The sequence below is a fragment of the Enhydra lutris genome, unplaced genomic scaffold, assembly GCF_002288905.1.
Source record: "Enhydra lutris kenyoni isolate GAN:26980312 unplaced genomic scaffold, ASM228890v2 scaffoldscaffold13, whole genome shotgun sequence".
Taxonomy (NCBI): domain Eukaryota; kingdom Metazoa; phylum Chordata; class Mammalia; order Carnivora; family Mustelidae; genus Enhydra; species Enhydra lutris.
Window position 1 is genome coordinate 20,151,705 of NW_019154097.1, and position 22,006 is coordinate 20,173,710.

At 55.8% G+C, this 22,006-nt stretch overlaps 1 protein-coding gene across 4 annotated transcripts in view; it reads left to right on the forward strand.

Annotated features, from left to right (window-relative positions):
* The window catches only part of LOC111145677 (regulator of G protein signaling 3), a 117,886-nt gene that overhangs the window by 87,726 nt on the left and 8,154 nt on the right, over positions 1–22,006 (forward strand). For 3 of the 4 annotated variants that reach the window (XM_022500765.1, XM_022500767.1, XM_022500770.1), the window contains one exon: positions 15,129–16,064. The exons of the other annotated variant lie outside the window; for it this stretch is intronic. In XM_022500765.1, the coding sequence (XP_022356473.1) occupies positions 15,129–16,064 (936 nt within the window). The remainder of the gene's footprint in view (positions 1–15,128; positions 16,065–22,006) is intronic. 4 annotated transcript variants of the gene reach the window in all.

Consider the following 22,006-nt stretch of genomic DNA (forward strand, 5'->3'; position numbering starts at 1 on the left):
AGTGGTCTCTACCAACTCGCGGGCCTAGAGAGGAGTCTCTTTGGAGGAGCCCTAGTTTCTGCGTGGGGCCGAGAGGCTATTTTGCTCCCATAGGGCCAAGTGTTTGAGGGGGGGGGATTTGACAGGAGGTGAAACAAGGAGAAAGTTAGCTTCAGCCTGTGTGAAGTCACAGGGGAGCCTACTCAGGGGTCATGCTGGGCTGGGTGGTGTTCACACCAACATCGAGATGGAAGGGGCAACTCCGGCTGCTTTGAATGCAATGTTCATGGTCCTTTTCACGGACTACAGTGGCTTAGAACCCATCTTGGGCCCCCTTGAGATGCTGCCAACCATGGAGGAGGATCCGGGGTTTTGTGTGGGGCTGGGTCTCAGCCACTGGGCTGCCTGGCTTTCTCAGAAGGGGCACAGTTGAGGAGGGAGTACCTTTGCCCAGCTGGGCTCCTGGAGGCCCTTAGAGCTTCTTCCCATTTACTAACTCAAGGGCCTGGAGAGGGCTGAGTCCATTTGCCTTCTGGACAGATAGGGGACTAAGGCCAGAGAGGAAGGACTTGCCTGAGGGAACATTCAACTCAGCAGCCAAGTGGGGACGAGAACCCAGGTCTCCAATTTTCCATCCCAAAGTCCGCTCTATCACCCCAACTAGATGACTCAAAGCACCTAGCTTTCATCTTGATGTTCCCTCTTTTTTGTGCTCCCCAGTGACACATTGACATCTAGAACCCCCTGGCTTGCCAGCTAGAGCCTGGCTCTCCTCTGAAAATCTGTAGGGAAAGCCCTTGCTTGGTCAACGGGCCAGAGACTGAGACCCATTCTAGCTCCCACTCACTGGCTGATCTCAGGCAAACATGTCCCCCACCCCCACGCCGTGGCTCAGTTTCCTGTTTGGAGCAACTGGGAACTGGACCAGGTCCCTTGTAGGGATCCAGTTCTTTGGTTCTCTGTGGACTCTTCTCTTCCTGGGTTCTGTGAGTCACCGGTCAGGGCGAGGGTCTGGCGGAACAGGGAGGCAGCCCCTAACCTGTTACTCGGGCATTTTTGGTCAGAGGCTTTCTCCGGTAAGCTGGAGCCCCGGCCAGGGCTGGGAGCTTTGTTGTTCGCAGAGCCAGGCCGTTTCCAAGATGTCATTGCCCAGGGAAAACCGTCATTCCTCCCAGGGATAAACAAGGCTGCTTATGGCTCAGCCCGCTAAGCCCAGAGAGGCTGGAGCCACTCACAGCAGGCCAGCCAGGCTCAGCCCCAGGGAGCTGCCACCTTCCCCTGCACAGCCAGCTGCGCCCAGGCATCTGGGGTGGGGGTGGGGGTGGGGCGGGATTGGGGACAGGGGTGCTGCATGCATGACCCGCTGGGGAGATCAGAGTCTCCAGGCACAGAGGAGAGGGTGGGGCGGTGCAGGGGTGGGTGTTGTCCCAGGATTCCTTCTTGCTCTGGCAGTGGGCCTCTGTCATCACTCCAGATGTATGGATAGCTGCCAGGTGTGCTCTCTGTTCCAGGTGGCCTGGGGCTTGTCCCCTTTCCCTGCCTGCCATGGGCCAGCCTGCACGCACCTGGCACCGTGACATCAGGCTGCTGCCGGAGAACTGTCAGTGGGCTCCCAACTTAGAAAGGCAGGGGGTGTAGTAAGTTCCTTGGAACCGGGCATGCTTTTCCCCATGTAGCCAGGCTTTCTATGGTCTCCTCGGTTACCTCTTGGTAGGGTTAGCCTCGGGCTACTAGCAGGACCCAGGCATTCGGGGCAAGGTGGCAGAGGGTGGGGGGAGAGAAGAAGCTGGGCAGGATTTCTGGGAGCCAAGTGGCTGGCCATAACCTTGGACAAAGGCTAGGGGCCGCCAGTGGGAGGACCATGGAATGGGAGGGGGTGTGGCCCTGCAGCTCCTTAGGTCGGGGTCGCAAGCGATGCCCATCCTGGACACGGAAAGCTTCACTGCTCAGACATTGATTGACGGAGTTCCCAGCTGATCTCAATAGCAGCTCTGAACTTGCCCTCTCTGCCTCCCTCCCTTCCTTCCAAAGGCGTTAAATACCGGCTGTGTACCACGCACTGGCCGAGGACTGGAGGTGTAGGCAAAAAGGGCCTGGGGCTAAAGATGGGCACGTGATGAATGGTAACAGCACAGCTCTGATGGGGAGACTCAGGGAGGGGGAACCCTGGGGAAGCTTCTAACCGAGCCTGGGAGCCTCAGCAGAGCTTCCTGCAGGAGGTGAGGTGGAGTCTGGATGCATGGGTGCTTAGCCGTGGAAGGAGCAGGTCTCTATCCCCGTCTGCCCACACTTGCATAGCGTAGATGTGATTCCTGCCCCACCGGAGAAATCACCTGTGTGTGTCCAGGTGCTGTTCTAATCCCAGGGGAGGCTTCCTAGTGTGTGTTGTGTAGGGGTGTGGGCTCTGGACTGGAGCTTGACAGCTGGGCGCCCTTGGGCAAAACACTGATGCTCCCCTTGCCTCCATCTCTTCAGGCAGCGGGCCCGGCCTCATTGGGTTATAGGAGAGGATGTGTGTGCATGAGGGCTTCCTGGGCACTGAGGCTGACTCAAGGCAGCCGCTGAGGGCCGCTAGCACCTTACCTCACTGTGGCTATTATTGAACAAGGTGATCTGGGCGAAGCAAGGCACTTGGCACAGGGTCTGACGTAGAGCCGGCTTTCCAGGAGGTGGTGCGGCAGCTTCTTGGCACATGCCTCTGAGATGTGCTCGGAGATGGCGGGGGATGGGGGCTCATGGTGGAAGGAGGGAAGGGGGGGTGGACCCTGAGATGAGGGCTTTTGTTTGTCTTTTAAATAAACTTCAGTTGAAATGCAACATCCTTAGAGAAAGATTAGAACTATCCAGCTGATGAGTTTTCACAAAGTGAACAAACTCTGCAGGTCAAGAAATTGAACATTCTTGGGGTGCCTGGGTATCTCAGTCGGTTAAGCGGCTGCCTTTGGCTCAGGTCATGATCCCAGGGTCCTGGGATCGAGGCCGGCATCAGGCTCTTTTCTCAGCGGGGAACCTGCTTCTCCTTCTGCCTGCTCCTCCCCCGCGTGTGCTCTCTCTCTCTCTCTCTCAAATAAATAAATAAAATCTTTAAAAAAAGAAAGAAAGAAAGAAAGAAAGAAAGAAATAGAACATTCGAGTACCCCAGAAATACCCCACACTCTCTTTTAGTCACCACCGCCCTAAAAGTGACCCCTATCTTGACTTCTCTCATTGATCAGCCTTGCCTGATTTTGAACTTAGTGTCCCTGGAATCACTGAGCATCTACTCCTTCACGCTGACTTCTCTAGGTCCACAGATAGATGAGGAGAATGGTCAGCATTCCTGTACGAAGCTTTATTTTGTTCGTTCTCACTGTTGTATTTTGCCGTGTGAATATCCTGCAACTTATCCATTCTACCGTGGAACCTTTGGGTTGTTGCCAGTTGGAGGTTATCATGAAGAGCACTGCTGTGAATGGTCCCATAGATGTCTTTTGATGCACCGTACATACTTTTCTGTTGGGTAAATATGTAAGGTTTACAATTGCTGAGTCATAAAGCAGTATATAATTAGCTTTAGCAGATAGTGTCATATAATCTTCCAAAGTGTGACACCAGTGCACGGTCTGTGAGCTTTGTACAAGAGCCTCTGTTACTCCACATCCTCACCCACGTTATTGGTATTAGATATTACGATAACTAAATGTGGGTTTAATTTGCATTTCCTGGGTGACTAATGAGTTTCAGGACTTTTCCCCGTGTTGATTGGCCACCTCTTAGTGAAACGCCTCTTCAAGCTTCTCCCCTCTCAGCTTTCTCCTGGGTTGTCTGTCTTTTTCTTACTGGTTTGTGGGAGCTTAAAAAATATTCCGCTTGTTTTTTCACTGTGGGATGTACACATTGCAAATATCTCCTCCCGTTCTGTGTCTTGCCTTTTCATTCTTCTGAGGAGGGTATCCTCTGAAGAAGGCAAGTTCTTAATGAAGCCCAACCTGTCAGTCTTTTTCTCTATGGAGAGTGCCCACTGAATCCTGTTTTTTTGCCTATTACAAAGTTGTGGCTATATTCTTTGTTATCTTCCAGAAGTTCCATTGTTTTAATTTTTTTTTTCAAGATTTTATTTATTTGACAGAGATCACAAGTAGGCAGAGAGGCAGGCAGAGAGAGAGGGGGAAGCAGGCTCCCCACTGAGCAGAGAGCCTGACATGGGGCTCGATCCCAGGACCCTGGGATCATGACCTGAGCCAAAGGCAGAGGCTTTAACCCACTGAGCCACCCAGGTGCCCCCAGAAGTTCCATTGTTTTATGTTTCATATTCCGGTCTCAAATCCACTTGAAATAGATTCTTATGTCTGGTGGATGTAGAGGTCAATTCTCATTTTCTCGGGGTCATTATCCAATTCATTAAAAAAAAGATCCTTTCTTTCTTTTTTTTTTTTTTTTTAAGATTTTGTTTATTTGACAGACAGAGATCACAAGTAGGCAGAGAGGCAGACAGAGAGGAAGGGAAGCAGGCTCCCTGCTGAGCAGAGAGCCCGATATGGGGCTCGATCCCAGGACCTCGGAATCATGACCTGAGGCGAAGGCAGAGGCTTTAACCCACTGAGCCACCCAGGCGCCCCAGATCCTTTCTTTCTGTAAGGGGTCATGGGTCATCGTCTTTGTCAGAAATCAACAGTCAATACACGTGTGGTTGATTTGAATTTGGAAGGACGAGTAGGAGTTTGTCCCATGGACAAGAGAGGGGAGGGTGTTTTCAGTAGGAACAGTGAGCAGAGTTTTCAAGGCGCCTGAGAGTAGAGTGTGTTCGGGAAGCTTCAAACAATTTAGACCAGCTGGAGGGAAGGGAAGAGAAATGGTGTGGTGGGGAGGTCAGCTGGCCGGGACAGAGCACACAGCATAAGGAGTGGGGACTATCCCAGAGGGAAAGAATGGTTTTCAGGGAGAGAGGAATATAATCAGGTTCTTATGAGGGAGATGAGAGAAAGTCCCATGACAGGAGGAGGCAGGAGGATGGCTTAGGAGCAGACTACAAACCCAGACGACCCCAGCCTCAACATCACCCCCTAGCAGAGAGCTTGTCTGCTTCAGGGAGGCGGTGGTAGATGGATCAGCATGCCTGGGGCATTGGAGGTAACCTTTGGCTACAGGGTGGTGGCTGAGTCCAGTGGGCAGATAGCCATTCTAGTGTCCTGGGATGGAAGAGCCCCCACCCCCCCAGACTTCCAGCACTGCAGGTCCCGACAGAAGAATATTTTAGGAACTGGGGCACACAGACAAAGGTTGGGGCTCCTGGGAGAGGGGGTGCTTTCTGCTTTTCCTGCCCTAGATGTACCCAGAGAGAGACCTGGCCATACCTTGGGCTGGCTGAGACTCAGAGCTGGGCAGACTCCTCCAGAAGATGTGGTCTAGAGAGGGGAGTAATTTGGCCCAGGCCAAGGGAGCCAGACTGACCCAGCCTAGGGGAAACTGAGCGCAGGCTCTGCTGCCTCTCCAGCCTCCGGGGCCTTTGGTATGGGCCTCAGTTTCTTCCTCTTGAAATGTACAGATAACAGTGCCCCTGTCTTAGGGCTGTGGTCAGAACGTGCCAAGGGTCGTCTCCCAGGGTGGGACGCAGGGAGGGATTGATAATGATGACTCTGATGATAGTAATAAGTACGAGGACAGGAACTAGAAATGTTTCTTGAGCACCTGCTATGTGCCAGGCCGCTTTGTGTAGATTCTCTCCCAACAAGGCTGTGGTGTGTAGGTACTAGCTACTTACATCACTATTTACAGATGAGAAAATTGAACCTAGAACGTAAGCAGCCTGCCCAGAGATAAAGGGCACCAAGGGAGGAAGTGGCAGAGGCAGGATTTGAACCTAACCCTGTCTCCAGATCTCAGTTCTTCGCCAGCATTCGGCTTCCCTCCACCACCCCCAGCTCTGAAGGCGCTTTCTGTTCCCGAGCTGTTGCATGGAGTGAAGCTTTCGATTTGGGGCTGGTCCCTGGTACCTGCCGTGAGAGGAAGACAGGTGGTGGAGAGGAGAGGCACCTCAGCGGGCTGAGCACTGCTGTATACCAGGCCCTGCCTCCTGCCCCACTGGGTGGGGGGTGTCACACTAAGTCAGCCACAGGTTTAGGAAGTGAGATGCAACCCCAGGCCCTCCTGATTCCAAATCCCGGCCTCATGACCACTGTGCTATTTGTGCCCTTCCCTGGGGTCCATCTAGCTTGGCAGAGCTTTTCTGATTGATCAGTCTAGCATAGGATGTCACAGAGAAGCCACACGCTTCTGGCTCTCCCGCACATGAAGTGGCCCCTGGAGGGAGACAGTCTGGAAAGATCACCAGCTGTAGGCAATCACCACCCCTGCCCCCCACCAGGTGAGTCCGACACCTGCCCCTCAGTGTCCATCAGTTTGGGCTATGAGCAGGGTCCCCTGTGTCTGGGATGGCTCACCGTGCCTCTCGGCACCTGCCCCAGGGGGGTGCTGGGTGGGGTCTTTTGAAGGAAGGGAGGGACAGGGGTGAGGAAAGGTGGTGAGGGGGCCAGAAAGGAGGCCATGGGGTAGTAGAAAGAGCAGGGCTTTGGAGCTCTGCTGACTGTGGTTTTCATGTGACTCCTCTACTTTCTTGCTTGGTGATCCCGCACGTTGCTGACCCTCTCTGAGTCCCAGTCCCGCTTTCCTTATTTGCCAAATGGGGCCTGTGGTACCGACCATACAGGGCTGCTGGGATTGAGAGAGTGTATGGAGAGCAACTGTCATGGTGCCTGGTGTCTGGGAGACCCTCAGTTCATGATTTCTCTCTTCCTCCCCGCCCCCGCCCCCCGTCATTATCACTGTTTTCTGTTTCCATCATCTCTGGCTCCACCTTCCCTATCTCGACAGCATCATGCAGACACAGCTCTCAGAGTGAAGTCCAAATTCCTGAATGTACCCATGCTTCTGCTTGTGGAACCACCCACACTTCCTGGAATGTTCCATGCTGTCTCTGGCTTTGGCCTGGGTATCCTCTCCCATCCCTGTCCCCATTACCTCCTCCTGTACTTCCATAGCCCCTGGGGTGGGGGGGAGTATAGTGGGAGAGTGACATGGGCCCCTCGCCTGCTTCTCTGCCCCATAGACCAGCACCTTCAGGGAAGGGAAGGTGTCTTACCACTGTTTTTCTTGCACGGGTCCTGGCACATGATTGGGGCTCTGTCGGTATTTGCTGAGTAACACTGGGGGTTGGTGGGGGGAATAAGTGAGCCAGGGACACAATCCTGATGAGCCAAACAGGGACTGCCCAGGGCCATGAGAGCAGGGCGGGCTGGACATTGGCAGGAGAGCAGAGAGCCCTCTAGCCAGGGCATCCCAGGGAGCATTTAGCTGGGCTCTGGGGGGCGGGGGAGGTGGACTTGAGAGGTTCAGACAATAGGGAAGTGAGACAGTGAGTGGATCAGGCAGAGAAAGGGGGTGCCAGGTGGGAAGGGGAATGGTGGCAGAGCCCGCAGGGGGCTGGTTCTGAGCAGAAAGCCCACAGCTGGGGCAGGAGAGGCCCTGGGACCTGGCGTTCTCCTTCTGATGGAGGCTACAGTCCCTGTGGGGACAGGAAGCAGCTGGGACAGTACTGCTCTCCACTTTCACGCCTTTCAGAAGAGAAGAGAGCTGAGGTATAGAAGGGGTCTTTGGGTTGTGGGGGCTCCCAAACCAGGCTCCCACACACACATTGAAGCAGTGGTGTCTGGGTCCCGAGAGGAGTGGCTTAGCAAGATGGTGATGGGGATACTTGGTCCTGGAAACTCACACGTTGGGAGCTACTTTTCCTATCTGGCGAGAAGCTGGGCCTCCAGGGTGATATTAGGGCACCACAGTAAGCTCCAAAGGCCAGGCCCGAGAACACAGCCTTCTGGCTTACCCAGGTGGCAGTGCCAAGAGTAGGGAAGCCTCTAAAAGGGGTCTCCTCACTTCCTATTCCTTAAGGATCCTTCTTCCCTGCGTACTGGCTTGGTCCTGACAGTTTCTGAACTGGAAAAGCTACTTCTCTATGCCTCAGTATTGCTTTCAGTCCAGGGGTATGGATGGTGTGTTCCCTGCTGTGGGGCATTGCCCTTCCGAGTCCCCGGCAGACCCAGGAGGAGTCGTGGGATCTTTTAGGAATAGAGAATTTTCGGTCTACATTCAAATTCCTCCTTCCTTTCTCTCCTGCAGTTGGGCCTCCGTGAATGGGGCACATGAGTGGGTAGCTGCCTCCAGTGAGTTTGCTAGCTCTGCATCTGGGGACAAGGGGCGGCCGAGGTCCAGCCTCTTCTGCATGGGCTCCCCATGAGATGGAGTGCTGTGTGCTGGAACTGGTCCCACACCAGGTTCTGGTCTGCGTGCATGGCCTGATTCTTTTATATGACCTTGGGTACATCACCTTTCTTCTCTGGGCCTCATTCACCCTCTCTGTTAACTGGGGCTGCTCCCCAGAATTATCTGGGAAATCAGAAAAAAGTCAAGACGCCAACCCTACTCTTAGGGAATCTTATCCAGTAAGGCCTGGAATTGGGCCCAGATACAGGGTATTTTTAAGATGCTCCACCGGTGATTCTAAAGTGTACCTCTCTTTTGAGAACCAATAGTCTGGATGAGTGCTATTTTTAATGTGCAAATTAGTCTCTTGGAATCTTGGTAAAATGCAGATTCTGACCCAGCAGCTGTGGGTTGAGGGCTAAGATCCCATATTTCATGTGGGCTTCCAGGTGCTGCTACTGCTGCTGTCTCAGGGGCCCCATTTTAGGTACAAGATGGCCCTGTGACATTCCCTGGATTGTCCATTCATTCATTCATTCATTCATCCCTCGTCAAACACTTGAGATGGGGAATGGTGGAAGGCAAAGCCAAAGGGAGAGAGAGCCCAGACTCACTCAGGGCTATGGAGTTGGAACTTCAACTGGAGGGGCTACCGCTGAGAGGTCCCCATCAGTTCCAGTGGGAGATGACTGCGTCGGGAGGGAGGTGGTGGTAGTGGAGATGGAGGGAGTGGAGAGATTTTTTTTTTTGTCCCTAAGTTAATCAACTTTGTTTTTAGAGCAGTTTTAGGGATTGAGAGGAAAGTATATGGAGTTCCCATATATTCCCTGTCCCCTTTCCTGCATCCCCTACCCCAATGGAATGATTCTGAAGATTTTCCAAGGGACAAGCAGGAGGTTTTGGTGAGTTGGCGGGGAGGATGGTGGTGAAGGGACAGTGAGAGAGGATGATACCTGGGTCCCTGGCTTGGGCAGCTGGTGATGGCGTCCTCGAGGGAGTGGACTCATGTTTGGCTTGGGCGCATTGAGTTGGGGGCACTGGTGGGATGTGTAGAGGGGGTCTCTGTCTCGTGGTCTGGGCTCTAGCCACACAGGTGTCCTCTGATCCACCAGGGTGCTGGCCTCCCTGCCCACCCAGCAGACCCAGGGCTCAGTGTCATCACAGAGTGGCCTTTCCCACCTGCCACTGCGTTCCCTCCCGACGCAACTTGTGGTTTTCCTGTCCGTCACCACCACCCTCTGTATCCATTACGTGTTTCTGTGGGCAACGTCGTGGCTCGTGTCAGTCCTTCCTCTCTGGCCTCGAAACTCCGCCAGCACAGGGCTCGTGTCTTTTTCATCTCCTGTCATACTCAGCAGAGCCTAGGACAGTGTTTGGGGGCAGCGCTGTCGCATGAGTACTTGGTGAACCCCTGCCCCTGGGATCTAGACTCAGGAGACAGGTCAGGGCTGGCAGTGTGGGCTGGGTGGTGGCCAGGTGGTGTCGATGGTCACCTGGGGAGGGGATGGGGGCACAAGGGAGTGTGCAGGACTGAGATGGTCGAGGGCCTGGGATGGGTTCCCATGCTTGGGCCAGGAGGCCCTGGACCTGGTGAAACAGGGGTCATCAGACGGGTGAGGGGAGATCCAGGGAGAGAGATGTCGAGGTTGGGTTGTCCCATGGTGGCCGTGGCTGCCATTCAGGGGCTTCATGTGCCCTCACGGTTCCTGGCTCAGGGGCACGTCAGCTCCGCCCTCCTCCCACTGTACTGAGGAGCTGTTAGGAATCCTGTGTTGTGGCTGATGGAACTGCCTGAGATCACCCAGCCGGTGCACGAGGAGGGGGTCAGTCTCCAGAGCACTCTCCACTGGAAAGTGCTGGCCCTATGCCCCGTGTTCTGTGTCAGACCTGTCGTGCTGGGGACGGGGCTGTGGGGGCGGGGAGGAGAGCAGCCTGGAGGCTCTGAGCTGGCGGCAGAGGCAGGTGGTGGCTCCAGCCTCTGAGTGTCAAGGAATGAGGCTGAGGAGCAGGACCAAGGCTGGGCTGGGGGAACGAAGCGCAGGCCCGGCCGCTGAGGTTCCTGGAAGCCAGCCTCACACCAGGGACTTGGGAGCCAAGGAGCTGCTCAGGAACCCAGAGCATGCCAAACTCAAAGGAGCCACCCCACCTCGAAAGTCAAGCCCGGAGGTCAGGGATTCTCAGAGTCTCTGCCTCTCTCCAACAGCATTCCAGCTCACAGAGAACTTTCCTGTCCTTTCTTGGACTTGGTCCCCTCAACCCTCTGGAGGAGGGGAGGTGGTGGCAGCAGGAAGTGTCCTCACTTCACGGTCCCATTTCCACGGTGGAGGAGACTAGAAGTGACAGCCTGTCCCACAGCCAACAGAGGATGGAGTGAGGATTCCAGCGGAGGTCTTCTGGTGTGTCTGTCCGGTGTTCTGGCCGTGAGATCTGAGCTGTGTGAGGGCCACCCCAAGAGACGAGAGACAACGGTGAACCTCAGTTCATACTCCCCGCCCCCCCGCTGCAGTGCAGGAAGTGGTTTTTGAGGGCCGATGCAGAGCCCAGCATCTGTGGTGGGTGTGATGAGTCATCTTGGGGTGAGAGCTGCAGGATGACCCGGGGTCAGCAGACCTGGCTCCACATTTAGTAGCTGTGTGACATTGGGCAAGTCACTTCCAGCAGCTTATTGCCCATCCCCTCTCCCCCAACACAGGGCAGCAGGGCTCAGGAGCTGCTCTGGGAGTCCCACCTGCCCCCCTCCCCGGCCTCTTCTGAGCCCGTGATTGCACTGGGGGCAGAATTTGATTAGATCCTACGCAGCAGCTCCATAGAGAAGGCCTGGCTCATTTCCGGTGTGCTCCTAGCCAGCAAGACATGGACAGAATTAACACTGGCCTGCCAAGCCAGAGAAGCAATGGATGGACAGGAGAGATGCAGACTCCCCCAGCAAGGGGACAGAGGCCCTGGGCCAGCAGGCGGATCTCTCTGGGCCTCTGTGGCTGGATTCTTATCACCCCCACCTGTGGCACAGCTGTCGGGCTGGGTGTTGCCCGTCAGCTGCCCGGACCCGCTTCAAGAGGCCACGGCCTCTTGATGGGCATCTGGGTCCTGGCCTGAAGACCAGTTGTCCAGCTTCTGGTTTTTTCTGCTCAATAGAGGACAGAGATCATGTCTGACTTGTCTCCTTCTGTCCCTGCAGGGTTTCCCTCAGTGCCTGGAGCCGGAATGAATGCATGTAGGTTAGGACATATGTGTGTCCCCGTAGTCCTTCCCCTGCCCCCACATCCTGTTCACAGAGCCGTGTCGACACAGTGGGGCCATGCGCGTGTCATTCTGTTCTTCATAGGACAATCCCGTGCTCTGGCATCCCTTGTGACATAGTCTCATCTTTATCTCTTTTCCTGTCCTAATTCCTTCCCTGGCCACCCCTCCCCGCAGATTTCTGAGGTTTCCTGTATTTGCTCCAGAAGCCCCCTCCCCCCAGGGCACTCCCAACCCCAGCTCACCCAGGAACACTGGCCGGACCAAACCCACGTGGGCACTTGCATGAGCCTGATCCTGGAGCACAGGGAAGAGCCAAAGAGCTCTGGCGGGTCCTTCTTGCCTGTATCTGCCCTAGGTCCATGAGGGAACCTCAGGTAGTGCCCAGCCTCCCCCTACCCCCCCTTCCTCTATACTCCTGGGTCCATCATATTGTGTGGAAAGGCCCAACGAAGCCAGGAGATACCCCTGGCCGGCAGACATGAGTGCTGATACTAAGTCAGCCTGCAATTTCTTAGGTAACTCTCTGAGCTTCCGGGACCTCAGTTTCCCCATCTGTAAAATAAGACCAGACTAATGATAGCCACCATGTTACCAAATGTTTCGCCTGGACCAGGCCCTGTGGGGAGCACTGAGAATGGTCCCTGTGAGTGCGGTGTGATATGATGGCCCTGTTCCTGGTGAGGGGACTGGACTGAGAGTTTGGGAGGCTGGCCAGAGTCGCACAGCTGGAAAGCGACACCACTGAAATCTGAACACTGATCCCCCGGCACTCTCAGGGCCCGTGGGTCCTGGGTGGTTTCTCAGCTGCCGCAGGGCGGGGGCCCTCTGGGGACAGCAGCACTTCCCCTCCTGGCTTTGTTTGGTTTGGCCTCAGTTTGGGGCAGGATTGGCAGAGGCAGGCTGACTTGCATTTCTGGTTTTGGGTCTGTGGCTGCACTTTCCAGAGAGTGGGGGAGGCGGGCTCAGGCTCAGTCCCTGCAGGGACAGGCCCTGCCCCACCCCCACCCCCCAGGAAAGGGGAAATGCCGCCTGCTCCCCTCTGGGCCACTCTGTGCCAGGCCCCCAGGGCACCAGTTACACTGCTTCCTTCTGTCTGTTCTTCCAGGTCAGGGGTCTGGCTAAGGAGGGAGGGTGATTGAATGTGGGGCCAGGGAGCTGGCTGTTTGTTTTCCTAGAGGAGAATGCTCCCTGGCGGGTGGGGTGAGGGGCGGAGGACTGGGCTGCTCAGGAATGAGATCAGAAGCAGGCCTTGGAAGAAGGAGCCAGAGGCCCTGCTCCAAACCCAGCTGAACCCCCATTTGGTGCTAGTGCTCTGGGGCAGGTCTCTAGGTCCCTCTTCAGGCTGGGCCTCAGCCTTGCTGTCTGTCCATTAGCAAGGGAGCTGTCCCTCTCCCTGAGAACAGTCTGTTGGAGTTAAAGCTCAGACCTTGGCTTCTAAACGAGAATTCTGCATTGAGAGGCCCACCATCACAGTCACGAACTTTGATTCTCGGTATGTGGCACACCTTGCTTCCAAGGGTCCATGGGAAGGATGGGCTGCTGTTGGAGGTTTGGGGCTCTTCCCTCTAGACCCATTGTTCCAGTCACCACAACTGCCACCACCACCAGCATCCAGTTCAAGAACTTAGAGACTTTCAGGGCACTTGGCTGACTCAGTCAGGAGAACGTGTGCCTCTTGATCTGGGGATCGTGAGTTCAAGCCCCCCATTGGGTGTAGGGCCTACTTAAGAAAAAAAAAAAAGAGCTTCATGCCTTCTGTGTTTATTCTCCTGGTTTGTCACTTGTGCTTGTTGGTTATCTCATTTAATAGGTGGGGACCTTGAGACCCAGAGAGTTTAGTGACTGGCTTTCCCTGCCTCCCCCGCTGTGTGATTTGCCCTTGGCTCCTGGCCCTCTCTGGGCCTCAGCCTTCCCCTCTGTGCACGGGGGATTTGGGATCATGGATGTTTGAGGGGCTGAGACTGTGAGGTGTGCGGGGTCCCTGGGTGGAGTCATCTCCCACCTGCGGGTACGATTTATAGAGCAGGGAGTACTTGCGGGTGGACACCTGTCTTCGTCTGCGCCTGAGAACAGAACTCTGGCCAGATCATCCTAGAGTCCTCTAAGGCCCACTCTGCTGCCTCACTCAACCATCCTCTCCGCTGGGGTGGGGGGGGGTCCCCTTTCCCTTTCATGCTCCCAGCCCGTGGCCTTTACCCATACCATGCTTTGATATCCACTCTGGTGCTCCCAGATGCCAGTGGGAACCTTGCCCCATATGGGCAGCTCCCTGCTGCTGCCTTGAGCCATGGCTGGGCTGCAGACTCTCAGATAGGAGCCCGGCTGGGGCTCCCCAGGCCTGAAAGGAAGTCTCAGCTATGGGCCCAGGCTTTCAGTCCCAGGCACGCATTCCTATACATCTCTATGATCCCCAGAGACTTGTGGCCACTTTTCCCTTGGTGAGTTCTAGGTGGCCACGGCCTCTTAATGGGCATAGCCCGGACTCCAGATAGTTCTTGCCCCAGCATTCTGAGTCCTTGGGTGCAATGAGGGGCCCAGTCCCGGCTTGAGACCTGCTTCCCCCCATGTGGTTGCAGCCCTGTAGATACTCCTGCCTCCTTCTCTGAGCCCCGGTCTTCCTGTGAGCAAGCTCCCTCTCAGACTTCATCAAGGGCACTATTTTTCCCTTTGCAAACGAAATCTGTGGGAATCCAGCAACAACGCCGAGGTTCAGAGGGTTGCGTGTCAGGCAGGAAAGGCTTTCTTCTGTCTGGAGCCCCTGAGGTTCGTCCAAACCCAGTTTAAAACCCCCTGGGTGGGGCGCCTGGGTGGCTCAGTGGGTTAAGCCACTGCCTTCGGCTCAGGTCATGATCTCAGGGTCCTGGGATCGAGTCCTGCGTCCGGCTCTCTGCTCAGCAGGGAGCCTGCTTCCCTCTCTCTCTCTCCGCCTGCCTCTCTGTCTACTTGTGATCTCTCTCTGTCAAATAAATAAATAAAATCTTAAAAAACAAAACAAAAAAAAAAAAAACCCTGGGTGGATCATCCCTCAGTGAGGTCCCCATGTGCCGGGACATCGGTATTACCCAAGGGTGGGCAGTATTTTGAAGTTCTGGTTTCATTCTAGTTTGCTGGTTTCAAAGAGATGCTTAAGTTTCAGAGCAAGTTCTTGTTTGAGGATTTTTTAGAACTTTAGTTCAGGTAGAAGATACCCTTTGGCCAGGTCCAAGGTTCTATCAGTTTGTGATTGCTCAGGCTTGGGACTGGCTTTGGTTCTGGTCCACGAAGGCAGAGACTGCCTAGCCCCTGCTTCACTCCTGGAGACACCAGAGGGCTCTTAAGAAGATCATACGAGGAGTGTTTAATTTGGTGCGGTCCTGGCAGGCGATAGGATCCAGATAATAGTGGTTACCTTTCCTTCTTCCCCTAAATGACCAACCGTGCTCTTGATGGAACAGAAAGAAGATTCAAGCCAGAAGACAAGGGTGGGAACCCATGTGTAGCAAAGCCCAAGGGGGTCTTCTGTTTCCATCTCTCACTTCAGCTTTCAGACTGTGGGGTGTCGGATGTGGGGTTCAGGCCATTGCCTGATTTATTTCAGCCTCCAGGATGTTGGCTCACGCACAGTGCCAGAACATCTCATAGCCCTCTGTTCTGTTCCCTCGAACCTTTCTTGTTTGCTTCTTGTTTCCCAGATGTCTGAGCCAGAGGCGGATGAGAAGCGAGAGATGCCCTTGGAGGAAGGGAAGGGGCTGGGTGCCGAGGACCCACCACCGAGCAAGGACCCCTCTCCGGGCCAGGAGCCTCCTTCAGGACAAGACTTGCCACCCAACAAGGACCCCTCTGCTGGCCAGGAACCTTCGCCTGGCCAAGAGTTACCATCTAGCAAAGACTCACCTTCCTGCAAGGAACGTCCTCCAGGCCAGGAGCCGCAGCCAAGCAAGGACTCCCCACCATGCCAGGAACCCCCTGCAGCCCTGGCCCTCCCTCCCTGCCAGGACCTTCCTCTTGGGCCAGAGCCCCCTCCCAGCCAAGACCTCCCTGTCATCCAGGACGCCCCTGCTCAGGAGCTTGCTCCCTGTCAAGACCTGCCCCCTGGCCAGGTCCCCCAGCCAGCTGAGGAGACAGAAAGCTCTGGGGAGCCCCCAGCAGCCACCGGGGACCCGCCTGCGGCCTCCAGGCCAACCTTCGTGATCCCTGAGGTCCGGCTGGACAGTGCCTACAGCCAGAAGGCGGGGGCCGAGGGGGACGGCCTGGCCGATGAGGAGGATGGGGAGGAGGCTGAGGAGGGGGACGAGGGTGAGGAAGAGGAGGAGGAGGACACGAGCGATGACAACTATGGGGAGCACCATGAGGCCAAGCGCAGCAGCATGATCGAGGCGGGCCAGGCTGAGGGTGGCCTCTCCCTGCGGGTGCAGAACTCCCTGCGGCGGCGGACGCACAGCGAGGGTAGCCTGCTGCAGGATACCCGCGGGCCCTGCTTCGCCTCTGACACCACCCTGCACTGCTCGGACGGGGAGGGCACCACGTCCTCCTGGGCCATGCCTTCGCCCCGCACGCTCAAGAAGGAACTGGGCCGCAATGGGGGCTCCATGCACCACCTTTCCCTCTTCTTCACAGGACACAGGAAGGTAAGAAGGCTGAGGGTGGCTGGGAGCGGGTAATAAATGGGGAGGTAGAGAGGAAGGGGGTGGGTCTGGGAGCTGCAGGGGACAATGCCGTCCCACCCCGGCGCCTCCTGAAGCCTCCCAGGGAGACTTCTACCCATTTGACAGAGGATCCAGCCGAGGCACAGAGAGACCGAGAAGGCCATGCCTGTGTTAAGCCTGTGACTCTGACTCCAGCAGCTGTGTTCTTACAGCTCCCTCGGACTGGGGGTCCCCACCGAAGTAGAGCAGGTGTGGCCTTGCCCAGGACATGGTCTTTGGATCTGAAAGGTCTGAGTCCTTGGCTGGAGGACTGTCTTCTGTAGTAGAACAATTTAGACTCCGTCCAGGCCTAACCAGACTAGAAATCCATCAGCCAACAGTGATAGCACACATCTACCCTGGGCTGGCAGTATGCTACGCAACTTATTTTTTATTGTTTTTAATTTTTTGACACAGAGAGTGAGCACATGACTTGGGGGTGGGGGCAGAGGGAGAGAGGAGAGAATCCCAAGCAGGTACCACGCCCAGCATGGAGCGCCCCCTGCCACCCTGATGCGGGGCTCGATCTCACGACCCTGAGATCATGACCAGAGCTGAAATCAAGAGTTTGACACTTAACTGACTGAGCCCCCAGGCGCCCCAATTCTAAGCAGTTGAGCTGACCTCACTGACGTTCACGAAAGTCCTATGAAGGAGAGACTGTTGTAGTTCCCCACGAATGAGGAGACCGAGGCACTCTGGGGTTATCTCACTCACCCCAGGCCACGCGGTTTATAAATGTCTGCCCCAGCACTGGATTCTGGCTCCAGGGCTGGAGCGCATCCCCTCCATGCTATTTGCCTCTCACAAATATTTATAAATAGATGAATAAGTGTTTATTGATTCCCTGCCATGTGCCAGGCCCTGTGCTCTGTGCCACTGCGAGGCCGCAGGAATGTGTGCAGTGGCTCTCAGCCTGCGAGCAGTGAGCTGTCTCTGGGGGGAGACGCTGGCCCAGCAGTGAAAAGATTGCGTCATGGCCCCAAAGCCTGCTGGCCAGCTTGAGCCCAGGCTCCATCTCTCACTTACTGTGTGACCTTAGGTGAGTCACACAGCTCCTCTGAGCCTTAGTGTTCTTCTGTAAAAAAAGAGATGAATTACACCTATGTGCCAGGGGGGTCGAGGATGAACTGGAAGAGCCTGTTGCCTGGTGACCTTAGTTCTGGCCCAAGGCCAGGTGCATGGGGCAGGGGTGGGGGGCTAGGGCAGGGACCTGGGATTTTATGGAGGAGAGACCTCAGGGCCTCAGGCCATCAGGGAGAGTTTCTGGAGCAAGAGGCCGCTTGGCTGGGGCTTGACGGTTGAGCAGGTTTGGAATAAAGAGCAGATGAGACAGGCGTTCTGTGAAAGTGGACGTGACCTGGGCATACCGTCTGTAGAAGTGTTTGGCTAGAACAGGGGATTCCTAAAATGCAAGGATGGCAGAGACATGGCACGCATGCTGTCCTTCCCGCCTCCACACCCAGGGCAGACATGACTAATGGATTCCAGTGCATTTTCCCTCTGAGCTGGGCCATGGCTTCAGAGGCCTTCTTCACCTCAGGCACTAGTGAGAAGGCTGACTTCACTGCTGCAGGGTGTTTGGACTGGAAGGACAGGCTGGGAGACCCCACCCTACCCCCACCAAAAAAGGCCTTAAACTTTGGGCCTAGAAATTGGATAAATCTAAAGAACTGGCAGTGGATCTCAGTTTCCTTATCTGCAAACACGTGTGGTTCTAAATTTAATGTGCTCCGTAATGACCAGGAGGAGCTTATTAATACATAGATTTCTGAGTCTCCAGCCCCAGGCTCCTAGAATCAGGATTTCCAGCAGGTGGTGCTCAGAACCTTGCATTTTAGACCAGCCCCCCAGGGACTGTGCTGTTCCCCACAGTGGGAATATCACCATCTTTGGCCATTTCTTGATACAACTAGAGAAAGTCTAGAACTCTGCCCTACCCAGGTGAGGCCTCAGGCTCACTCAGACCAGACCCAGCCATTCCTGTCCGGTGGGCACTGAGATCCCAGGGCTCACTACCCACCAGGCCTCCCGATCCTGACTCCACACCTGCTCCCCAAGACCCTTCCATGTTCTGTTCTGTCCGTAAATACAAACACCTATATGCAGACACGCCCACACCTTCACGCACACCCTTCTAGTTCCCCCCACCTGGCTGATCTAAGGGCTGTTTGGGGGCAGATATGCCTGGACCAGCTCTGTCGGGTTTCAACTTCCTCCTCTGGGAGCCCTGGGTTTTCACTGGCCTCCCCCACCCTCTCTGGGCCTCTCGGTTCCTTTCTTGGGCTTGAGCCATAGTGTTGGCAGGGGCTTCAGAGGCTGTGCCCCCATGGTTTCCAGTGGCCCAGCTGCCAGTCCATCCTCGTGGACATCCCGCTCACTGAGGCCATCTGGCTTCGCCGAGAGCCCCGCCCTGCCCTGGAGGTCGAGGCTGGACCAGTGCCTGATCCTTTACCACCCCTCATGGCCCATGGGCCTGGGGCAAGTCCCTGCCCTTTCTCTGAGCCTCAGTTTCTTCATCAGTGAAATGGGTATGGTAATGATACCTCCTTTGTGGGACTACAGGGAAGGTTAAGTAGCCCCACGTGAGTGGAGCGTTTCGGGCCGTGCCAGTTCTCGGCACTCAGTGGGTGCTCCATAAATGGGAATCGTGTTGATGCTGAGGAGGAGGAGAGCGGTGGCAAGTGTGACAGCAGGTATGCCAACGTTCACAGAGTGCCTCCAGCTCCCTTTCCTGGCGTGCACAGCACCACTACTGGGTGGGCGCCCTTGTCCTCGTCCTCCAGTGGGGAGACTGAGGCTGGGGGAGAAGTGTCTTGTCCCAGGCCACACGGCAAGTACTGCCGGAACGGGGCTGTGGCCTCCCCCTGCCCAGTCCTCCCTGGCTCGACCCCAGACCCTGCATATCTCAGGCTGGTGAGGGACTGGATGTGGGGGGGCTGTGGCAGGGGGGAGGCAGTGGGCTCTCTCATGACTTCCATCTCCCTGGCTTGGGTCTGGTATGGGCCTGGCTTTCTCGGGAAGGTCAGCTGCTACTTACAGGCCACTGTTTCTAGGCTGTGCCAGGCAGGAGGCGAAGAGGAGAGGGACGAAGTCTTTAGGGGAAGTCAGACAGACCTGAGTTCAAATCTCAGTTCTGCCTCCTCCTTCCTGGTCCCAAGTAAGACCTTGGCCAAGTTATGTCTTTCTTTGAGCTTTTCATTTTCTCTTATAAAGTGAGAGTGTTAAATCTTCCTTGGATTTGTCCCAGGGATTCGAGAAGATTGCAGTATATGGAAAGCTCTGTGCTCGTGGCAGGGATCCTGTCACGATGTGAAACCTAGGAGGGCCCGACAGAGCTGATGTGGCCCTGGGCTGGTGGTTGTGCTGCTGTGTGGCTAAGCTGAGCTGCCCGGAGGGCTGTCTGCCTGTCACGGGGCAACAGTCCCTGCGTTACCGCTCCCCGCACCTGTCACCTTGCCCTGTTGGGCGTGGAGCGATTTCTTTCTACTGGGAGCAGGAACATCTGAAACAGACAGATCTGAGAGACGGCCAACTCGCTCTGGTCATTTTACAAATGGGCTGCCTGAGGTCCAGAGAGGAGAAGACCTTCCCCACCAAGGTTAACTCCTGGGCTATCCCCTGGGCCTGCCTCCGGATGCTGAGTTGAGTTGTCTCACAGCGCCCTCTGCTGCCAGACCCCTGCCTTGCTGGCTGCCCCTTGGCTCCCCTCAGGCAGAGCCTTCATCTGCCCTTTTCCTGGGAGCCAGAGAAGCCCTGAGCACAGCTGTGTCTGGGCCCAGGTTGCTGCCCTTCAGTTCCGCCTCAGCCTGGCCTGGCATGGCCCAGGGTCGTGGGTCGTCCTTTGACAGTGAGGAGACAGAGGCTGCAGCCCCTCCCTGGCCACACTTCCTTCTCCCCTCCTCCTGCAGGGACTGGCTTGGGCAGAGGCTAACTGCCACAACAAGCTCCCCACCTGGGCGGGAGGTCAGACCAGAGCACCCCTAAGATGCCTTCCAGCTTCAAGCTGTGACAGTACCATCTAGCCCCCTATTTACAAAATGCTTAGAGAAGAATTATTGCCAATGTCTAGACAAATACGTGTTGCATTTAGACCCAGTGTTTCCACAAGGTTCTACAGGGTCCACCAGGCTGGGCCAGGTCAGAGAGGGGCGGGGTGTGGGAGACTGGTGCCAGGCATAGCTGGGGAGCCCCAGAAGTTGGGTCGAGACCAGTGAGAGGAACCAGGTGAGGCCCCAGCTGACAGGAGCCCTTGGTCGTGGGTGGGCTTTGGAGCTAGGCCTGAAATGCCTGGCCTCTTGCCAGCTCGTGGAGCCTGGGGCCTGTTTCCTCCCCTGCGAATGGGGGCAGATGACAACAGATAGTTCTCAGAACGGTGGTGAAGATGAAATGAGATCAAAACGTTAAAGCCCTTCATTGCAGACGCTGGCACATAGTGGGGGCTCAGTAACCAGGCACCATACCCACTGCAGTTGGAGGTCAGCGAGTACTGGTGCATACCAGGCACTGGGCTAGGCTCTTCCTGTGTGTTCACTTGGTTAATTTGCACCACACCCCGATGCGCTGGGTCTGGTTATTATCCTCATTTTACGGATACAGAGACTGAAGCACAGAGGGAGGTTATAACTCAGCTGAAGTCAATGAGCTCAGAAATCACTGAGGTAGGATTCCAATCCAGGCAGTTTAGAAGTGACACTCTTAACCACAACTATTATTATAGTTATAATTACAGTAAGAATTATAGTTATTATTCCAGGGGGCAGGGAGCTCCCAGTGCCTGGAGTGGCCGGGTGGGGGCCAGGTGGGCCCCAGGGATTCCTACCTGGAGTGAAGGGAGGCTCCCCTCCATTTCCCTTTCAGCAGGGAGGGCCCCATAGAGTAGCAAGGCGGTGGGGAGCAGATGAAAAGGAGAGGTCTTTAGTGTGCTGGGTACTGGGCAGGCCTTGCTGTTGCTCCGGGAGAGGGAAGCCTTGGGGGCCACTATAGGGCTGGGAATCAGAACCCTGACTTTCTGGCTCAGTTTTTTCTCTGTCTAGACTGCAGCCCCCCCCCTCCAATGCCTGGGTTTCCCCAGATGCTCTGGGGGTCAGCGCCCAGGGCCTGGGCTATCGGGCTGATTGGTGTGGGTTGGTCCCGGCCGAAGATGACCCCCTCCCAGCAGTGGAAGGAAGAGCCCATTTCCCAACAGTGCAGAGGCTGGGGGTGTGGGCGGGGCGGGAGTGGCCCCCAGGCCCATTGTGTGGGCTCGATAAAGTACGGAAGCTGAGGTTAGAATGGGAGGAAGCCCAGCGCCTGTGGCCCTTTCCCACGGGTGGGGGCTTCGGGCACTGCCTAGCCCGCCGGAGTAAACGCAGCCAGTATGCACACTGAGGCCGCAGTGGGAAGACTCACTGAGCAATGACCTGGGCAGCCCTCGTTACAGAGGGCCCCAGCATTGTGCCCCAGGGGCCAAGACTTGATAGTGGTAACTCTCCCGACAGCCAGGGGGCTGTCACCCCACCTATGCTGTAGCTAATGAAGCTGAAGCTAGGAGGCTAAGGAACTCCTCCAGAGTCAGCGGAAATAGGACCAGTACCTGCTTCCTGCAAACCCGAGCTCTGGAGTCCCCACCATAGATGGGTGTGTGCCTGTGTGTGCACGTACACACCCGTGTTTACAACCCTGGCAGGGCAGTCTTCTCAGGAAGGAGGTGGCACTTCCCCGAGTCTTTTACTGAAAACATTCAAAATGTGCCCGATCCTTACATTGGAGTAGCAGCATCCTCTGGTGGAGAGATGCGGGCTTTAAATGCACACACCCCTAGAGTCCCACTGTCACTTCAACTCAGGGTATCTTTGGGCAAGTGCCTTAACTTCTCTGAACCTCCGTTTGCTATATGGACTTAC